The 21,528-nt window shown below is 34.0% G+C and overlaps 1 protein-coding gene across 7 annotated transcripts in view; it reads right to left on the reverse strand.

The window, feature by feature from the left end:
* CEP290 (centrosomal protein 290) overlaps positions 1-21,528 on the reverse strand; it is a 92,036-nt gene that overhangs the window by 41,852 nt on the left and 28,656 nt on the right. For 6 of the 7 annotated variants that reach the window (XR_008300380.1, XR_008300379.1, XM_053226568.1 and 3 more), the window contains 9 exons: positions 19,630-19,794; positions 19,113-19,262; positions 16,976-17,091; positions 15,614-15,716; positions 15,293-15,523; positions 10,880-11,053; positions 6,005-6,116; positions 3,720-3,925; positions 2,663-2,814 (listed from right to left, as the gene is read on the reverse strand). Coding sequence is in view for 5 of the 7 variants with exons in the window: in XM_053226568.1 (XP_053082543.1) it covers positions 2,663-2,814; positions 3,720-3,925; positions 6,005-6,116; positions 10,880-11,053; positions 15,293-15,523; positions 15,614-15,716; positions 16,976-17,091; positions 19,113-19,262; positions 19,630-19,794 (1,409 nt within the window). In the remaining 2 variants the exon portion in view is untranslated. The remainder of the gene's footprint in view (positions 1-2,662; positions 2,815-3,719; positions 3,926-6,004; positions 6,117-10,879; positions 11,054-15,292; positions 15,524-15,613; positions 15,717-16,975; positions 17,092-19,112; positions 19,263-19,629; positions 19,795-21,528) is intronic. The other variant, XM_053226570.1, reaches the window with a different exon arrangement.

Genomic DNA, 21,528 nt, shown 5'->3' on the forward strand with positions numbered 1-21,528 from the left:
GACTAGTCTCCCATACTTTTTTCATAAGATACTTATTACCCTAGTTTCAAAGAGCTAGAATAAGGTTTAAGGTAGGTTTATTTGACATAATTGTACAGTTAAGGATACAGAAATTTAAGATTCCTAGGTTCCCTAGGTGGATTAATATATGCTTTAAACTTACAAACTATCAGAAATGAAAAAAAGAAAGATTATATGCTTACTACAATTACAAAAAATGGGAGAAGCTTGATGGTAAATTATTAAATTTTCTCCAAGACTATTATATGATCACACAGGTAAAGCAAAAATTTATTTTACTTTGGGCTAGAATAATTTTAGTGCACTGTGACATATAAATAAGGTTCCCTTATATTGATTATAAATGCTCATTACCAGTTATATAAGTTTTAAAAATTAAAATATGATAAAATGCATAATTATAAATTAAATTATCTCAAAAGGTGAGGTCTATGAGGTAAGAGGAAGAATACAAAATGGAGTCCTTCATAGTGAAATGGGCTGAAAATGATGGACATTCTCAAAGGACTATCAATACTCCAAAAAAATGGGTATTACTTTATAATACGCTAATCATAAAACCATTTTTACAAATTATTTTGTGGTTGACAGATCAACTTATGTTACGGCTCCTATTACGTTTCTACTGAAGTAACACAAAATCACCCATGAGAATGAGTACATAGCATCTACCTCACACACAATATTTACTCCTTAGATATATTTTGTGTTCCAAGTGAATAAACTATTTCCACATGTAAAATAAAAATCACAATGTTACTTTAAGGTTATTAAATGTAATTATACGAGTTAATACATGTTTAATACCTAGCACAGTATATAGTACTCAAAAACTGTAAACTGAATCAAAATCTGAATTTTTCATTTTACAGCAATCTTATGAAACAAGTAGAAGAGATACTAGTGCTCCCTTAAAAAGGAGAAAAAAACAAGTTTATTTCATTATTTTTTTTAAGTTTATTTATTTTCAGAGAGTGAGAGAGAAATGGGGAGAAGGGGTGAGGGGCAGAGAGAGAGAATCCCAAGCAGGTTCCATGAGGTCAGCACCGAGCTGGATGCGGGGCTCGAACTCACAAACCATGAGATCATGACCTGAGCCGAAACCAAGAGCCAGATGCTTACTGGAATGAGCCACCCAGGCACCCCTTTATTTTTTTTTAATTAAAAATTATCTTATTGCTAAAAAATGCTAACCATCATCTATCTATCTGAGCTTTCAGCTATCCATAATCTTTTTGCTGGTGGAGGGTCTTCCCTAATGACGCTGACTGATCAGGGTAGTGGTTGCTTAAAGTTGGGGTGACTATAGCAATTTCTTAATATATTTATTTTATTTACATTTATGTTATGTTGTTTTATTTCAGTATAGTTAAAATACAGTGTTAATACTAGTTTCAGGTGTACAATATAGTGATTCAATAATTCCATACGTCACCCAGGGCTCTTCCTGACAAATGCGTTCCTTAATCCCCATCACCTAATTAACCCATCCCCCTACCCACCTCTCCTCTGATAACCATCAGTTTGTTCCCTATAGTTAAGAGTCTGTTTTTTGGTTTGTGTCTCTTCCTCTCTCTTTTTTTTCCCTTTGCTTTGTTTCTTAAATTTCACATATGAGTGAAGTCATATGGTATTTGTCTTTTTCTGACTGATTTATTTCACTTAGCATTGTATTCTCTAGCTCCATCCATGTCGTTGTAAATGGCAAAATTTCATTCTTTTTTATGGCAGAATAATATTCCTTTATATATATACATATACCTACATATACACACCACTTCTTTATCCATTCATCTATCATGGACACTTGGGCTGCTTCCATAATTAGGCTATTGTAAATAATGCTGCTACAAACATGGAGGTGCAGGTATCCTTTGAATTAGTGTTTTTGTTTTGGGGGGTCAATACCTAGTAGTATTTAGGGTAGTTCTATTTTTAACTTTTTGAGGAACAACCATACTGTTTTCCAGTGGTTGCACCATTTGCATTCCCAACAACAGTGCAAGAGGGTTCTTTTTTCTCTACATCCTTGCCAATACTTGTTTTTTATGGCTTGATTTTAGTATTCTGACAGGTGTGAGGTGTTTTTTCATTGCAGTTTTGATTTGCATTTCCCTTGATGCTGAGAGCATCTTTTCATGTGTCCATTGGCCATCTAGATATCTTCTTTATAGAAATGTCTGTTCATTTCTTCTACCCATTTTTAATCAGATTATTTGTTTTTTGGGGGTTGAGTTGTATAATTTCTTTATATATTCTGGATACTAACTTTTTATCAGATATAAGAAACTTAAATTTAAATAAGTTGAATGACCACCCCACTTCCCTCCAAAAAAATATTAGTATGTGGAAGAACTCGACTGCATAGGGTCTTGATTCCAAATTCAGTGCTTTCTGCAATACTATTCCAGGACTCTGAAAAACATGAATCTTGAAAAGTTATTTCCTCTTCAGTATTATTATTCATGCCTGTTAAAAACTAATCTTGTTAGTATTTAACCTTATTCTTACAAAAAAACAAAAATAAAAACAACCAGTATCAATTCCACTAAGAATATTACCCCGAACCACTGTAATTAGGTTTCTTAAAAATCAATTAGAGTAGATGCACCTAATGACTAAAAAGTTTTCATGCACTTACTTTGACACTTCAACTTTTAGTTCCATTTCATTCTTCTCTAATTCTAGAATCCGTTGCCTATCAGCATCACTTACTGTCTTGCTCACACTATCAGCTAGTTCATCTCTTAACATCTGTTCCACCTTCTGTGCTTCCAAATTGATTTTGGTAAGCTAAGAAAAACAACAAAAATGTTCAGATATATTAGTTTTTGGTGAGATTTTCTTCTCAACTTAGATATTACCACAGTTCTCTTTACTTAGCATTAGTCTGGATAATGAATTGAGTGTGAAATATTAAGAATAGATTGAAGAGGGTAAAGAGAGTCAGGAACAGATTATAAGAACTCAGGTTATATGCCAACCCACCAAAAGTCATTTATATTAGACAACTCATAGTCTAATATTTGAATCTGTTTTTTTAACATTTGTTTGAAACGTAGTTATACTCATTATGCTTGACTTCAATTATATCATCTATAAATAAACATAAATGAGTTAATAAAATCTTAACATATACTTAGTGACTGAGTTAAAATAAACAAAATGACAAATATGTTTTGAAAGTATACTAATTCTCAAGGTAAACATTATAAACGTGCCGCTTCATCATTAATTGTTGAATGTTTGCAAACTGTTTTAATTGCCAACCACTTTAATATTTCTGAGCGTAGCAAAAAAGTCTAAAACTTACTACTAAAATGTAAAGTCCCAAGAGCAGAGAGTACTGCCTATTTTATTTCCTGTGATAAAACTAGCCCCCATACAGCGTCTGGCATGTAACAGGCACTCAATAAATATTTGTTAAATGAATGGATGGTAGTGGAAGGCAATTATCATTACTAAGCAAATAATATCTTTTTACATTAAATCTAATAATGTAATGCTGATGAAAAATAAGAACTCATTCACAGAAATACCTGTCTTCTTTTTAAACGTTTCAGATTTAAAACACATCTTTTATGAAACACAACACTATATTAACATTACTTCAGAAATACAAAAAAATCTCTTACAATATAAAATGTCTAACATGACTAATCCTTTATGCCAAATGCATAATAAAAATTGTATCAAACCTCAGCAAATTTGGTTTCCAATTCAAAATTACGTTCTTCCATTTGCTTTAATGAAGTCCTTGCGTGTTCATACATTTTTTGAGAATGTTCAGCCCGCTGCCTTTCATTTAATTCTTTCATCTCCAGCATAGTAATTTTTTTTGAAATGGAAACAATTTCACTGTTGGTTATTGATTTCTTTGCCTTATCCATGTTTGATTCATTTCCTATATGCAACAATACTAAGTCAATCACAAGCTGTTATCAAAATTAGATGCCAAATATTTTAGAAACTTTTTTTTTTAATTTTTAAACGTTTATTTATTTTTGACAGAGAGGGAGAGAGAGAAACGGAGTGCAAGCAGGGGAGGGGCAGACAGAGAGGGAGACACAGAATCCAAAGCAGGCTCCGGGTTCTGAGCTGTCAGCACAGAGACTGATGCAGGCTCAAACTCACAAACTATGAGATTATAACCCGAGCTGAAGTCAGACGCTTAACTGACTGAGCTACCTAGGCACCCCTGGACGCTGTATACAAGGATGCAATAATATGGTTCCACAGAAAACACACGAGCCTTATGAATTATGAGAGACCTAGATTCCAGTCTTAGCTCTGTTACTTACTGTTTAGAAACTGCCTATCCCATTTAATCTCTTGGGAACTTATATTCTTCATCAGTCAAATGATAATAAAAGTTAGTCCTTATAGAAATTTAGGAATTTCTACAGGGAATCCAGAACTTATTTAAGAGAGACAGAGTGGGGCGCCTGGGTGGCGCAGTCGGTTAAGCGTCCGACTTCAGCCAGGTCACGATCTCGCGGTCGTGAGTTCGAGCCCCGCGACAGGCTCTGGGCTGATGGCTCGGAGCCTGGAGCCTGTTTCCGATTCTGTGTCTCCCTCTTTCTCTGCCCCTCCCCCGTTCATGCTCTGTCTCACTCTATCCCAAAAATAAACAAAAAACGTTGAAAAAAAAAATTAAAAAAAAAAAAAGACAGAGTAAAATGAACAGAGAACTTACTACAATTGTATGTAATACTCTTTTTTTTATATTTTAGCTTAAATGGTACCTTCTTTCAGGTAGCAGTTACATGGAAGTCAATTCAGTTTTAATTTCTTAAAGAATTAAAAATCACATTTCTAAAAATAGCTTATTTTAGATAATATTAGGCCCAATGTTAGGCTTCATTAAACTACTACATGTTCCAGTTACCAATTTAATAAACAGCTCTATTTTGTAACAGAAACCTTGAATAACATTAGAGCTCTAAGATCTAGAAAACAAACATACAAAAACACTTTATCCAAAGGAGCAAATTTATTTGAAAATTATAAAGCACAATGCTAGTAAGATAAAATTATTTAAACATCATAAACTAAGATAACCATTTAAAAAATGAATATGGAAAACCATTTGAAAAATGAATAAGGCAAATCCTAGCAGGACCCACAAAGATTTTAATATCTGTCATAATATCTGTTAGATATACATGAAGATGTTCATTGAGAACCATAAACAACAGCAAAAATAAGAAGGCCTCGTGATTTAATCACTCAAACAGTAAGATATTACATGGATATTTGTATGTGTAAGAATGATGAATAAAGCAAATATATTAATATCTACTAAATGAATACATTATATAATGTTCATTATAATTTAAAGTATATGTATGTTTACTATTAGAGTCATTTACATTTTATTTATTTTATTAAGTTTTTATTTAAATTCCAGTTAGTTAACATACAGTGTAATATTAGTTTTGGGTGTACAGTATAGTGATTCTACACTTTTATACAACACCCAGTGCTCATGTAAACATGTATAAGGGAATACAAAAAAATAATAATAGTAAAACTATAGGCAATGTAAACTCTTTTCAAAATTATTTTGATGTTTTATGGTGACCTTTTAATTTAGATGTATTAAGTGGTACATTCCTAATATAACTTTACACATATTACATGCAGTGGAAAACTTCTAAATACTACCACTAAAATATAGGTATTTAAGATTATCACCAGTCTTTATGGTTAAATGGTTCAAAATAGTTAATGCTCTGTCATAATTTTTTAACATATATGATTCAACTAGGAACTAATCTCATCTACTAACTAAAAACCAAATTTTGGTAGAGATTAGCATAAGATACTATTCATCAACTGTCTGCTAAATTAAACTGTTAGGCAGAGTTCATTTTTATCAAAATACTTCCTTTTCATCTGATATAGAAAAGGAACTATAAATGAATAACGTATTCACTATTAGATCTTCATCATTTTACATTATCAGAGTCATCATACTTACCTAATTTAGTTTCTTGTTCCCAGGCTTGTTCAACAGTGTAAAGTTTTTCCTTGGTAATCTCCAGTTCTTTATTTATAGACTCCACTTGTTCTTTCAGGGATGCATTTTCACACTCAATAAAACAGAAACATCACTGAGAAACTACATTATAATTCAGACTAATATGATATGTGATATTGACTTAACCTTATATAATATCTCCTAAAACTCACAATCCAGTTTTTTTTAAACAAAATTAGGAGCTCCCCTACATGTAATATATACACACATACATATACAAACACACGTATATACACACACACATATATAAAGAAAGTATGTTAAAATAATCAAAATCTTATATATCCAATATGTGACTTCCGAATATTAGCTTCTGCTATGTTCACTTTGGCCAAGCTGGAATGCTTAGAGTTTCTCACACAGTTACTGAGCATCACTAGCACACCATCATTTCAGGTGCTGTACTTCATGTCCACGGTGAAAAGAAACAGACAAAATACTGGCCTTCACAGGCCTCACCATTTAGCATCTGTGGGTATCTGTGTGTAGCAGGAGTTGGGGAGGGTATGGAAGGCAGAAGACAGTGAACAGGTAAGCAAACCAAAAACTCTAAGAATGTAAAGATCTAGAAAGAAACAGAGTATGGATCCAGAGCAAAATAAAAGGAACCATATCAAGATAGAAAGGTTAAAGAAGGTATTAACTACTGAGGAGGTGGTATTTACGTCAAAAGCTAAGGTATGAAAAGGAGCCAGTCTTTTTTTTTTAAGTTTATGTATTTATTTTGAGAGACAGAGCAAAAGCATGAGAGGGGCAGAGAGAGAAGGAGAGAGAGAATCCCAAGCAGGCTCCACAATGTCGGTGCAGAGTCCCATGTGGGGCTCAAACCCATGTACCGTGAGATCATGACCTGAGCCAAAATCAAGAGCTGGACACTTACCCACCTGAGCCACCCAAGGGCTTAAGGAGCCAGTGTTGACAAGAAGCCAGCCAGAGAGAAGAGCTATGTGCTGATAAACCCTGATGGTCTGATGGAGGACTGAGTTTGGGGCATTAGAGGACTTAAGCACAGACAGCAAAAATAACAGCGACGAGTGGTATAAGATAAACTTGGGAGTGAGATAATAGGGGGTCATACCAGGCAAGGCATGGTATGTCAAGATAAGGAACTAGAATTTAACTTAATATATAATAGGAAATCATTTAAACATCTTAAGGAGGAAGTATTTTTGTTTTGTTTTTTTTTAAATTTAATGTTTATTTATTTTTGAGAAAGAGACTGAGCATGAGCAGGGGAGGGGCAGAGGGGGAGAGACAGAATCCAAAGCAGGCTCCAGACTCTGAGCTGTCAGCAGAGCCCAAAGCAGGGCTGGAACTTACGAACTGCGAGATAATGACCTGAGCTGAAGTCGGATGCTTAGCTGACTGAGCCACCCAGGTGCTTCTTTAAGGAGGACGTTTTAAACAACCATTCTGAATGCAATGTGGAGAATAAATAAAGGGGTAAGCAGAGAAATCAAAATTAAGAAAATATAAAATCCTGATGAGTAGGGTCATAGCAGTGAAGATGGAGAAAAGAGGACACACATATGAATGAATTACATTTGGGAAATAAAAATGACAGGGGAAAGGAATGACAGAAAGTAACTCTAAGGTATCTGCCTTCATGGAGTAGGTAACAGCAGCACCTATTGAAACGGAAACAACTATGAGAGAAACAGACATTCTGGATGTTAAATTTGAGATCCCCTTGAAACAGGAGTTGTAAAATAGATAATCCCATTACAGTACCGAAAAGGCAGACTGGACACAAAAATGTAGGAGTTGGCACATAAATTTAATATGCTCATTTACTCTTTGTTTTAACAAACAGAATACTAACTATATGCCAGGTATTCTAAGCCCTTGAATGATAAAGAAATTCTGTCCTAGAACTTGTGTTGGGCAGGGGGTAGTTGGAAAAGAAGCCAAAACATAATACAATGTTACATAATACATATTATGAAGAATAACAGGATAATGAGGTTTTATTTATTTATTTTTTTTTAAGGGGACGTTATGATAAAAAAGAAAGGAAGATAAGGGAATACAATGTGACTTTCTGGTAATGTGCACAATTACAACCCCGTTCTAGATACTATAAATACATAGGGGGAAAAAAAGAGGGCTTAGAGGTTTTAACATCTTTCTACCTTTTTTTCCCTCTTACTTCCAGACTTTCAAGAACTCTGGTCTTGCTCCAGATGCCATTCTTATTCCCCTGCCCTCGGTGGGGTGCCCTGCACCCACACTTTTACCACCCACCTCTAGAATCTTCAATTGACCTCTCCCTATTTGCTCTAAATTTTCTTTCCCTCTACCCTCAAACTTCATTGGCCTGTTTAAAAAAAAAAAGAAAAAAAAACAGTTGATAAAATAAATCCTTCTCTTGATCCTACTTCAACCTGTATCTAATTTCTTTTTACTTCTATCACCAGATTTCTAGTTTTTCTGTTGCCTTATCACCCACCCATTCAGTTTTTGCATTTTCTTATCATCCACTCTCTTTATATTCTGAAAATTGATTTTTACCACTTTTACTCTCAATAAAGTCTACCCTTGGGGCTCCTGGTTGGCTCAGTCAGTTAAGTGGTCAACTCTTGATTTCAGCTCAGGTCATATCTGACAATTGTGAGACTGAACTCTGCATTGGGCTCTTCACTGAGCATGAAGTCTGGTTGGGCTTCTCTCTCTCTTGCTCTCTCTCAGCCCCTCCCCTGCTCTCGCTCTCTCAAAATAAATAAATTTAAAAAAAAGAAAAAAGGAACTTTACTCTTGAAAGACATCAACAATTTCCTAATCACCACATCTGATGACCTTTGCACCATGGCTCTACACCATTAATAACTCTCTCAAGGTCAACATTTATTAGTTCTGTGTGCCAAAGAGGAAGTACTAAACACATAAAAGTGAATTAAATAGAATTCCTGATATCAAGAATATATTCCAGTAGGGGATGGAGACATACAAACACTCTTAGTATGATGTGATATAAATAGCAGAAACAGGTACAAGATAGAGAATACAGACAGCGAGACTTTGTTCTATAAAGAAAGATGCTTCAGAAAAAAAGATAGTGTCTCAACAAAGGTTTTTCTTTTTTTAATGTTTATTTATTATTGAGTTTATTATTTTAATGTTTATTATCTATTATTTAACGTTTATTTGTTATATATAACATTTTTAATGTTTATTTATATTATTTATTATGGGAGAGGCAGAGAGAGGAAGAGACACAGAATCCAAAGCAGGCGCCAGGCTCCGAGCTATCAGCACAGAGCCCAATGTGGGGCTCAAACTCACGAACTGAGATATCATGACCTAAGCCGAAGTCAGATGCTTAACCGACTGAGCCACCCAGGTGCCCCTGAACAAAGTTTTAAACATGAATAGAAATTCACTGAGCACATAAGTGGAGAGCCTTGGGAGGGCTTTCGAGACAAGGAAACAGCAGGTACATAAGAATATATATATGAGAAAAAACACTGTCCCAGCAAACTGGTAGTTCAATTTCAAAAACAAATTGTAAAAGTACTTAGAGCACCATAGGAGATGACATGAGGTAAGTGGGGGCTAATCACAAAAGGAATTTGGCTTTTATTCTTTAAGTGGCTGACAGTGATTGATAGGTGTGAAGCAAAGGCGTTGTCCCGAGGTCAGATTCATGTTTAGAATGACCATTGTGGTGGAAGTAAGAAGGGGGTTACACAGGAGATAGGGATAGAGTAAGGGCTACCACAATACACATAATGAAGAATAAAACTGACACATTGTCAATAGGGATACAAATATACTCAGAATTATAATCGAGATGCGGGAAAGAATATAACACAAATGCATTTTTTTTTTTTAATTTTAAGGAAAGATGAAAAATATTCTTTGGAAAAATAGATAAGTTAAAAATTACTCATTGCTGTTATCTACATAATATATTTCTTACATGGATTTTCTTGTTTTTTTTTTTCTTACATGGATTCTAAAATCATACAGAGGAAGAGTGCAAAGGACATGAAAAATGGGGAAAAATAAAATAAATTATTACTATACCTAAATATTCAAAATTTTCTACAAAAATTAACATAATCCTCTTCCTTTGGCAAAACAGTAAAAAGTAAACTGATCATGATTATTGCTAGTTAGTATTAATAAATCACTCAGATATTTTTATAGGAGTCATTCACAGCTATTCAAAATAACATTTGGGTGTTTTATTGAATGTGTCCCTCTAAGCAAGTAAAATCTATGAAGCTAACAAAATCAGACCTCATTCCACTCCTAGGAGAAGATCACAAAAGAGAAGATGTCAAAAGACACAAGCCCCTATTTCTGAAGAGGAAGATGAACAAATCAGGAGATGGTTTTGCTTGCGTTAAAGGTATGGAGGTCAAGTGGCTAGAAGAGGACGACAAGGGTTCTGGGCCATATCCACAGACTGTTTGAATGAATATGTGATACTTCATCCTATTTTTCTTATCTGTACAGTTAGAAAGGATGGGGATTTCCAGAGCTCATCCAGGATCAGGAAGAGTCATTCTCGGCTATATCCATCCCAAGAAACATAAACCAAGGGGTACAAGAAAATAAGTTGCACTGGGATCAGGGGGAAGAGAGAAGGATGGGTACTTAATGATGCCTCCTCTTTCGGTTACAATCATCTGTAACCTGTCTGGTTCATGCTTCTGTTTCTTTTTTAAGTGCCTGGTGTTAAGCAGCTTGATTCAATAAAATTCTGCAAGTGGACTAAGGAGGATGGAAGGATGAAGTCACTCCGCACCTACAGATAGCACCCAAGAGGAATAGCTAATATTACAAGGTTCAAGGACTATATACACTTACCTCTAAGTGTTCCAAGTTATTTGTTCTTTGAACAAGCATATTATCTTTTTGCAAGATGTCCCTGTATTTTGCAGTCAGTTCATTGTACTGTTTATTGGCCAATTCTAGCTCAGACAAAGAAACACTATTATCTATAACTTTTTGCAGAGCTGCAATCTTGAAAATGGCCATTTCCTATGTAAACAAAGACACACTGAGTCAAGTTGGTGTATTTTTTCCTAGTGAAGTACCAGCCACTTTTTAGAAGGATAAGATAATATAGCTGAAAGCAAAACAGATTTTAGAATCACTAAAGAAAAGATTTCTTATGTATTAAAAATATTACAATAATTACTCATTTCTTTAGTAGAAGAAATAGTACTATTTAGAAATTTTAAATCATAATAAAAATGAAAAAAAGGAAATCCTTTCATAACTATCATAGTAAAATGAAATTCAATTTCAGAAAAGCATAATACACAGCAGCAAGAAAATATGTATCACCCAGAATAATACTACTTGGCAATGAGAAAAAATGAAATCCTGCCAGTTGCAGCATCGTGGATGGAACTGGAGGGTATTATGCTAAGTAAAATAAGTCAGGCAGAGAAAGACAGATACCATATGTTTTCACTCATATGTGGAACATGAAAAACTTAACAGAAGACCATTGGGGAAGGGAAAGGGAAAAAATAGTTACAAACAGAGGGAGGGAGGCAAACTGTAAGAGACTCTTAAATACAGAGAACAAACTAAGGGTTGATGGGGGTGGGGGAGAGGGGAAAATGGGTGATGGGTATTGAGGAAGGCACTTGTTGGGATGAGCACTGAGTGTTGCATGTAAGCGATGAATCAGAGGCATCTACCCTCAAAACCAAGAGCACACTATATACATTGTATGTTAGCCAGTTTGACAATAAATTATATTAAAAAAAAAAAAAGAATGTACCTCTGGATGGCTTTTCTAAATTTCATAAGCTTAGAAATAACTTGCCTTTAGTTAGCTGAATGGCAAAATTTGATTTACCACATTACAATTTACCTATTTCTGCTTATTATAGCTACACAGACTAGTTTTGTAATAAAAGAGAAAACCTTTTATTCACATGAAAGAAACAATACTTAGTGAGAAAAATTTTCTCTCAAATAGCTATCTCTACTAATACCAATGACTTTAGTTACTTGTTTTACATTCTACTCATCAGCTATACAATTATAAAAATTCACTACTCGAAGACTCTGTATTAACACTAAGAAGAAACATCTGAACTTTTCTCTCTAAAGTTGATGAAGTAGTGCAAGGAATAACCAAATTTATAAAGTGAGGAAGATTAAGAACTACAGTGAAAATTTCTTGTGAAGGATAGCGATGAGGGAGAAATACTTGTGGTAGTGCTTCATATCTCATTTTGATAGCTTCTTTTCCATTTAAGTAAATACACATAATTCTACCTTACTCTTAGAATCTGATTTCACACATTCTTTGTGTGGGGAGGGGTTTCCTATTTCCCATCTCCTAAAAATATCCAATTTTCAGCTTTCCAATTGTTGTGTACTATCTCCCCAAATCCAGGTCGAACAGTCAGGTTGAACAGAAGAACATTCTAGTTCTTTTTTCCCCTTCTATCTCACACACTCACTATATTTGCAATACTTCAGGAAAGCACAAAAGTAAAAAACAAGTACATTTCTTAAGACTCAAAATGTCCTGGAGCACCTGGGTGGCTCAGTTGGTTCAGCGTCCGACTTCGGCTCAGGTTATCATCTCACAGTTCGTGAGTTCGAGCCCCGCGTTGGGCTCTGTGCTGACAGCTCAGAACCTGGTGCCTGCTTCGGATTCTGTGTCTCCCCCTCTCTCTGCCCCTCCCCCACTCGCTCACACACTCTCTCTTTCTCTCTCAAAATAAACACTAAAAAAACTTTTTTAAAAAGACTCAAAATGTCCTTATCACATGTCCAAATAAAAACAGCTTTCATTATTCAACAAGTTCCTTTTTGCATCAGGATTCAGCTTTAAGATCATATTGAAAGTAAGTTTGTTAGCATGACAATTTCACTTATTACTATCCTTAAAAGGAACTCAACTTCATTTTAATTTTACTTTGAACGCTTATGCGTTTATATGATCCTATGTAAATTTGGACATGTAAACTGAACATGTACATGCTTAAAATAAGCTATATAAGACAAGATGTAAAGCAAGGTGTAGAAGAGTACACACAGCATGCAACTTCTTGTGTCTGTTAATATCTTCAAAAAGAAACATTAAAAAGATGATCAGTTACCTGTAGCAGTTAGGGCAGAATGGAGTCAAAGGTACAGGGACAGAAGCAAGATTTCTCTGACTACATGTTTAAAACGTGCAAATGTCTCATATATTCAAATCAATTTTAAAAAAGAAACTAAAAGTAACTATGAGTTTGAAGACAAGTGCAAAACAAATGAGCCTAATTATACATCAAATTTATAGTATAACCTCAAAAGGAGGAGAATTATTTCAAGTTACTGTAGAATATATTACCTTGACTATACATCCTATTGAAAGATATTCTAAGGAAAATAAGAACTATAAGGAAATTAGAAAAATTTTTTTAGGTTTATTTATTTATTTTGAGAGAGACAGAGACAGAGTGAGCAGGGGAGGGGCTGAGAGAGAGGGAGGGAGGGAATCCCAAGCAAGCTCCTCACTGTCAGCACAGAGCCTGATGTGGGGCTTGCACACACAAAATCGTGAGATCATGCCCTGAGCCAAAACCAAGAGTTGGATGCTTAACAGACTGAGCCACCCAGGCACCCCAAGAACTCTAAAGATATTTTAAACTAAATCTGGTAGCACTGCTGTTGTTATTGCTAATACCAATGCAAGATTATCTTCAAATTAATGTGGAAATATTACAGAATAATTATTTTAATATTAATAACAGATTTCCATGTAAGAAAAAAGTAATATGAGTATAAAATCAAATGTTAGTAAAAACTCCATACTATTTCCTAAACCCCACTATGTTAAATCTGAAATGTGGAGATAACAGTATGAACTCACGTTTTAAATATACACATATTTTCCTAACTTGCTCACTGAAAAGGACTAGTAGCAATGACATTTCAAGAGCAATAGCACCTAGTGACCAGTTTTGGCATCTAAATGCCTTTACCACTAAAAATAACCAGGGTTCTTTAGAGAAATGGTTTATTCCAAGTCTGGATTAAAGTATACAATGTAAATCTTGGATATCCTGTTGTGCCAGAAAAGAAACCAACATTTGAGGCTTGGTTCAAAGACTACTGGATACTTGTCAAAAGGAAACAAGAACTAGCTTTAAAGGGCTCCCATTGGCCAAAATGAAGACAAATAATGACTAAGTGTGTTAGTCTGTAATGTTACTGAAAGAAGAGAAAGATGGGGAAGTCGGGCAAACAGGTAGAAGAAGCAGAGTATATCAACTCTGATTTCTGAAGACTAGTCATTAAACGGAAAGGATGAAGCTTTTGTCTTGCATTTCTAGTAGGAACTATACTTCAAAATAACCGAATAGGCTGGGCTAATGAAGAAAAGCTCTATACTTTACAAAAGAATATCTGCTAATAAGTGTAGAAAAGTATAATATAACTAGAAAAATAATGTTTGCAACTCTAATGAAATAACTGAGTCAGGTAACAACAACCATCAGTGGATGCTAAACCCATTATGAGGACTGACAAAGAATTGGTTATTTGCATGGACCAAAATATCACCACTTAACTAAATCACTTTATAACAGAGATATATGGCTGTCTCCCCCTTAAGATAATAATCACTCATTAAACACGGGACTACCAGACATTCCATCTCTTGAAGTGATGCAATATAAATAATTACTTCTAAAGTACAAAGCATTACTGATGGAGTATTCTTGTCAAAAAATGTTTAATCTGACATAAACAAGGCTTCAAAGCTTTTAGTAAATAACAAATAGAGGAACAAACAAAATTACAAAAGAAAATAATCACGAATCTTCAACATTTTTCACAAAGAGAAAAAGAAAAACAGGGGAGATTCTATGAATACTGAAGATATGAAAAAAAATAAAGACTTATGACATGTAATACCCAAATACAACACAGGGTCCTTAACTGGATCCTGGGATAATGGAGGAAATGTGAATATGGTCGGGACAGTAGATAATGTGAGGCAATTATTGCCAATTTTGTTAGATGTGATAAAGTTTGTGGTTATGTAAACAAAAAGGCTTTTTTAGAAATGCACACTAAAATATTTAGGGAAGAAATGTCTACAATTTATTCCTATAAAAAACAGATGAAACAATTATGGCAGAACGTTAATAGATGTTAACTATTAATCCAGGTGATGGCTGTTCATTGTATGATCCTCTCTTCCTCATAACTGAAAGTTTTCATAGAGTAAAAAAAAAAAAAAAAAAAAAAAAGATGTACCTTAAATCGTTGCAAACGTCCAATTTTTTCACCAACTTCAGCTTCCATTGATATCAATTCATTCTTCTGTTTCCCGTTTTCTTTCCTAAGCTGTCGCTCCAATTCTACTAAAGTAGTATATTGTCTTATGAGTGACTTTTCATTCACTTGCAAGACTGTAATTTTTCTACTATATTCTGAAAGTGTTTTTTTCATTTCACCCGAATCCATCTGAAGAGCACTAAGCAAATTCTGCACAAAGACACGTTTACATTACTTAGTGAACGTAGCTATCTTAATTTGTACAATAGTATATATTGATTTTGAAGGGTTTTTACTCACATTATATTCTTTTACTTTTATAGCACCTTGTTGGATTTGATCCTCAAGTTTTTTCTTTTCCTCTTTCATTGTTTCAGATTCTGTTTTCCAGGTCTCCTTTTCACTTAAAATAAAAAATGACAATATAATAAACCTAATACTTACAGAAAAAGATAACTTTAAATTATGGAAATTTAAAGTTTTCATGAAATAACAGACATCATAGCTACTGGTATCCGATAACAGAATAACTCAAAATTCCATTCCAAAAGGATTTAGCCTGTAAGTTATATTTTTATTAAATAAATGCAGTGTAAAGAAATTATCAAGTTACTTTCATTATTCCATGAATCACAACCTATAACTGTTACAATATAACAACTGATGATGGATCTTATAAACAATTTATTGAAAATAGAAAATAGGAAGATAATCAATACTCCAAAGTAATTCTGGAAATTAGGTCTCAATTTTCAGACCCTAGTCTTAAGCTTCAGTGTTAATTTAAATACTTGCGAAATATAGAATACAAACATTATTAGAAATCATCTGACTTAAATAAAAGGTGTGTAAGATACTACTGCCCACCCAAGAGACATTCCAGTCACCAGAAATCCAGTCAGCATAAACAAATTACAGTGACATCGTTCATTCTCTTTGCTACTGAAAGGTTTGGACTTGAACATAGGACTCGGACAGCTCATTGATCCAACTCTGGCTAAAGTGATCTGAATCAAAATCTGCTCTGCTAGAAGACTTTGGAAAAAATGTTTTACCTAAAAATGAAAACTCATGTGGAAAAAAAATTGCCTCTTCTTCAGCAGGCATGACTCCATCTTTCTTGAACTCCTGCATCTGTTTTATAAACCATAATAGGAGATAATAACAACCCCTAAACATGACCTACCCTATAATTAGCTTTGGGTTTCTTGTTAGATCACATAATAATTACCCTTCATGTTTAAATCACCTTTGCTCAGGTATTCTAATGACTAATAAGAAAATTTTTCTGTTGATACAGATGAAATAGCAGAGATACGGAGAAATGTAATAGTCTCAATGGATATATATCAATAATGCTGACAGTGATGATGAAGAATGATGCTAACAGCTGACATTTACAAAATATTCATGTGCCAGGACATTTACCAAATGCTCATATCTGAGCATTTCCATATAACAGTTTAATTAAATTTTATAACAACCCTATGAAAAAGGCATTACTATCTCAGAAATTTATAGATAAGGAAACTAAGACATAAAATAGGAGGAAAGAGGTATGAGGGAAGGGTAAAACGAAATACCTAAGTGTTCCCTTACATTAGTTTCATCATTAATAAGAACATACTGCAACCAAATTATAAAGTTTTGTTAACATTATACCTTAAATATTCTTTATATAATAAACTCTGTTGATGACGAATTACTGCAAATTTTCTGTTATAGTCCTCAAGAGAATCTTCTAAATTTTTTAATTTATTTTCTTTATATTCTAGTTCCTAAAAATTGGTTTAGAAATAAGGATTAAAAAAGAATAAGAATATACTTTATATTTGAAAGGATAAATTCATAATCTGACAACATTACAGAAAAATATATAGAAGAGAATAGTTACCAAATCCATTAGCAGCTCAGATAATTTCTATACTATTTTGAACATCTTAGTTTAAGGCATATGGAATGAGGCAATATGTTTAAAAAGAAGTACTATAAAATTGGTAACATTATTTTTATCATATTTGTTAGTTTCTGTAACCATATAAATTATCAGATACAATGGCTACAAACTTACCTCCAGTCCACTCAGCCTCACAGACCCTTTTGTGAACTGTTCATGCCTCTGTTCAAATGTCCTTTCCAATTATTTCATTTTATAAATGAAGAAAGAGACTTGGAAAGATTAGCTTAACATTAAAAAACTCATCACCACTACACATGGTAATCATTTCTAAGAATATATAATATGGCAAACTTGGTGTCAGATGCTACATTTACATGCAGATCGAACACCTGAAATCAGGTCATGACTCTAAAGGCTTTGGCTATGTCCATCACTCTTAGGTATGGGAGTCCAAGTACCTGTTTTGCCACTATGAACAGGTTTTCAGAGTCCCAATACGTGCTCCCTAATCTACCACAATACCTCTCGTGTTTTTTTTTTTCTATAAAGATAAAAAAAAATGAATTTCATCTCAAGCAACATGACAATACTGTCATTACTTGTTGACAGTGTCCTATACTGCAGGAGAATAAGTTATAAAGAGCTAAGGGGTGCCTGGGTGGCTCAGTTGGTTAAGCATCTGACTCTTGATTTCAGCTCAGATCATTATCTCACAGTTCATGAGTTCGAGCCCCATGTCGGGCTCCTCACTGACAGCATGGAGCCTGCTTGGGGTTCTCTCTCTCCTGCTCTCTCTGCCCGTCTCTCTCAAAATAAATAAACTTAAAAAAATTTGCTAAAGTTATAAACTTAAAAGTAGTAATATAACATGCACTATAAAGTAATGTTCTAATAAGTGGTAAGGTTGTCCCTCCCTGACTTAGATAACACACAAATTCTAATTTTCAAAAAAAGATTAATTTCCAAATACAGAAACAAGTATTTGATAATCAGAACTCAAGTACAGTTACAAATGGATCATCTAGGAGATGGAAACAGTAGTGCTTATAATCAAAAATGCATTTTCATTGATTTCAAACGCATTTTTGTAATTATATTTCCTTAAAAATTTTTTAACATTTATTTATTTTTGAGAGACAGAGAGTGCAAGTGTGAGCAGGGGAGGGGCAGAGAGGGAGACAGAGGATCTGAAGCAGGCTCTGCGTTGTGTGCATACAGCCTGATGCAGAGCTTGAACTCAAAAACCATGAGATCATGACCTGAGCTGAAACCAAGAGCTGGACGTTCAATTCGGGCACCCCTATAATTATATTTTTAATGAACATAATGTTATGGGTATTTACACTTCAAATGAAATAATGAAAAGCACCTCTCATTAGGCCATTCACAATGACCACAATATAGACAGCAAAAATGACAAACAGGGCAAGCACTTCCCTTCCTAATTCACTAATGGATTAACTAACACTTTACAAGATAAAGGGAAGAAAAACATTAAAGACAATTGGGTTTAAAACCTTTTTCTTGTAGTTAACACAAAAAAGGAACAATTCTAATCATTTCACCAAAAAGCTCTGTCAAGAATTTATTCACTTGAATTGCTTATCCAACCAACACTAAATAAAAAGTCTCCCCTTAATAATACACTACTACTTTGGCTGCTGCATGTTATTCTACTATCATATATTTCATATGACCTCTATGTGCACAAGATATGTCAACATGCTTCTCATGCAGATGAAGAATAAATTTCTTTTATTTACAAACTTCATTTAATATCAAAATCTATAAAAATATACCTCAATGCTAATATTCTAAGAACTCAAAAGAATGTATGAAGACTAAATGAAAAACATATTATCAATTACTTTTGTTATTCACATGCAAAATTTTTACTACCTGTAAGATACGTATTAAATATTCATTTTGAGAATTAATAATATTGGCACTAGATGGTGCTATCCCATCAGGTAAGTCTACTCCTTTAAAAACAACATTTGATCCTTCTGATTGCCGTAAAAGAATGGCTTCTTTTTCAAGATGATCTATCTGGAAAGACAGAGTTCAGAAATGAGAAACACACCTCTTACACCCAAAGACAAATTTAAAAGCAGTAACTTATACTTCGTACAGAATATTTTTAAAAAGGAACTGTATGAATGCCCTACAAGGCATTAATTAAATTATACTTTCAAATTCTATTTAGACACCTAGGCATAGACTTAGAATTTTTGTATTCTTTTTTATTATAAAAGTAGTTATTTCCCACTTAATTAAGAAAACTCCAAAAAGGAGTTTTCTTATTGTTGAATTAATTTAAGAGGCATTTCTCAGTGACTTTAAAAAAATTAAAAGTTTCATATTAAGCCTATGTTCATAATGCTTAGCATTTTCTATTATTTAAGAAAATTTTTACCTTTAAATCTGCTTTTGCCAACTGCTGAGAATAATTTATAGCCTCCTTCCGAGATTCCCTGAGCTCCTGTCTTAATTCTTCATTCCTTCCAGTAAGTTGATCAACTTGGGCTTTCAAATGCAGATTTGCATCAAAGATTCCTTCTGCATTCTTTGATTCTATAGCCTAACATATTTAGATTATATTGAAGAAATGTGAAGCAAAATACTGAAATCATCATTTAAAAAATTACCCTTAAATAAAATTCACATTTAAGCATTTTACTGTTCCCACTGCCAGGTATAAAAAAATATGCTAAATCCATTTATTTAGGAACCTAAATTTACAAAACTCTAGATTAACTTACATACGCTTTACCAAGCATAGTAATTACCTCATTAAAACAATTAACAAACATTTACCTAATTTTAGTAGACTGGTAGACTGGAAAAACTGGAAGGGAATAAGAGGACTAGGGTTCAAATCCTAACCAATCTCTTACTAGCTCAGCAGTGAATTAAATTCTTTATACCTTACTTTCCTTATCTCTAAAGAGGTAATGTTAGATCTGTCTGCTTCACAAAGTTTTTATACAGTCAAGATGAGATAACTTACATGCAAATACTTTGAAACTATGCAACACCCGTATTTAAAGCACGAGCAAAAGAATAAAATAGTTACTACATTTAATTAAATGACTTTTTATTGCCTCCTCTCCACACAGTTGAAGCACAGATGATAAAAATGCAAAGTATGGTAACAGAGTATTATCTAAGAGTGTTGGATAAACAAAAATAACATGTCAAATAGTAAAATATTTTCCAAGAGGCTTCACTGGTCCTAATTCTCCAACAATGGCACACATAAATACACATATACCCCATACACATCTATACAGTACATACATATAAATATATTTGCATTTTAAAGAAACTAGGGGCGCCTGGGTGGCTCAGTTGGTTAAGCATCTGACACTTGATTTAGGCTCAGGTCATGATCTCACGATTCAGGATAAATTTGAGATAAATAAACTTAAAAAAATAAAAATAAAAAAATAAACTATACATAACAAAACTGCTAATTGCAAAGTAAAGCTTCACAAAGGAAGGCAGAAGACAAGGAAGATTAAGATGAGTAAAACCAAGTGCAATCTTCTGCTCAGGAGGGTGATCCAGAGTTTAACTTGCGGGAGTAGTTTTATAAAAGCAAGCCTTTATCCCAAGGAGATCAGAGAAGGCCTTATAGAAATAAGTTAATACTAATTCAAAAGGTATACCAGGAAGACAGAAGTAGGTGCAAGGAGGTATTGTGACAGACGACAAGGTAGTCTAGTTAACTGTCTTCCTGACAAATAGCACCATGTTGTCTACATGGCCTTTTAGTAAAATGAGGTCAAAATAGATGGTAATTAGAGGCACTGAAGAATATCCTGTGGCTATAGAAAGTGACATTAAGTACATAATGCAGAGATATCTAACATATCACTGATTCTGAAGATTTCTTACAGCAGGTAAGGTCATGTGAATTGCACAGAGGGCATACCAATCAGAAAAAAGAATGACAACCCAGGATAGAAGCAGATGAAATCTCTGGAAGTAGGGGTCCTGAGAAGACCAGAAGCTGCCAACTGAAATAGACGAAATTAGAATTTCCTGGGCTATTTGTTCTGTTTGTATTTGGTTACTAAGTAGAGCTTCCCTCAGAAAACAGTTTGATCTTAGGGGCGCCTAGGTGGCTCACTCAGTTGAGCGTCCAACTCTTGATTTCAGCTCAGGTCACGATCTTGGGGTTTGTGAATTCAAGGTCTGAAATGGACTCTGCACTGGCAGAGGAATTCTGTCCTAATCCCTCTCTTTCTGCCCCTCCCCTGCTCAAACGCTTTCATTCTCTCTAAAAATAAGTAAATACACATTAAAAAGA

This window comes from Acinonyx jubatus, chromosome B4, assembly GCF_027475565.1.
Source record: "Acinonyx jubatus isolate Ajub_Pintada_27869175 chromosome B4, VMU_Ajub_asm_v1.0, whole genome shotgun sequence".
Lineage (NCBI taxonomy): Eukaryota > Metazoa > Chordata > Mammalia > Carnivora > Felidae > Acinonyx > Acinonyx jubatus.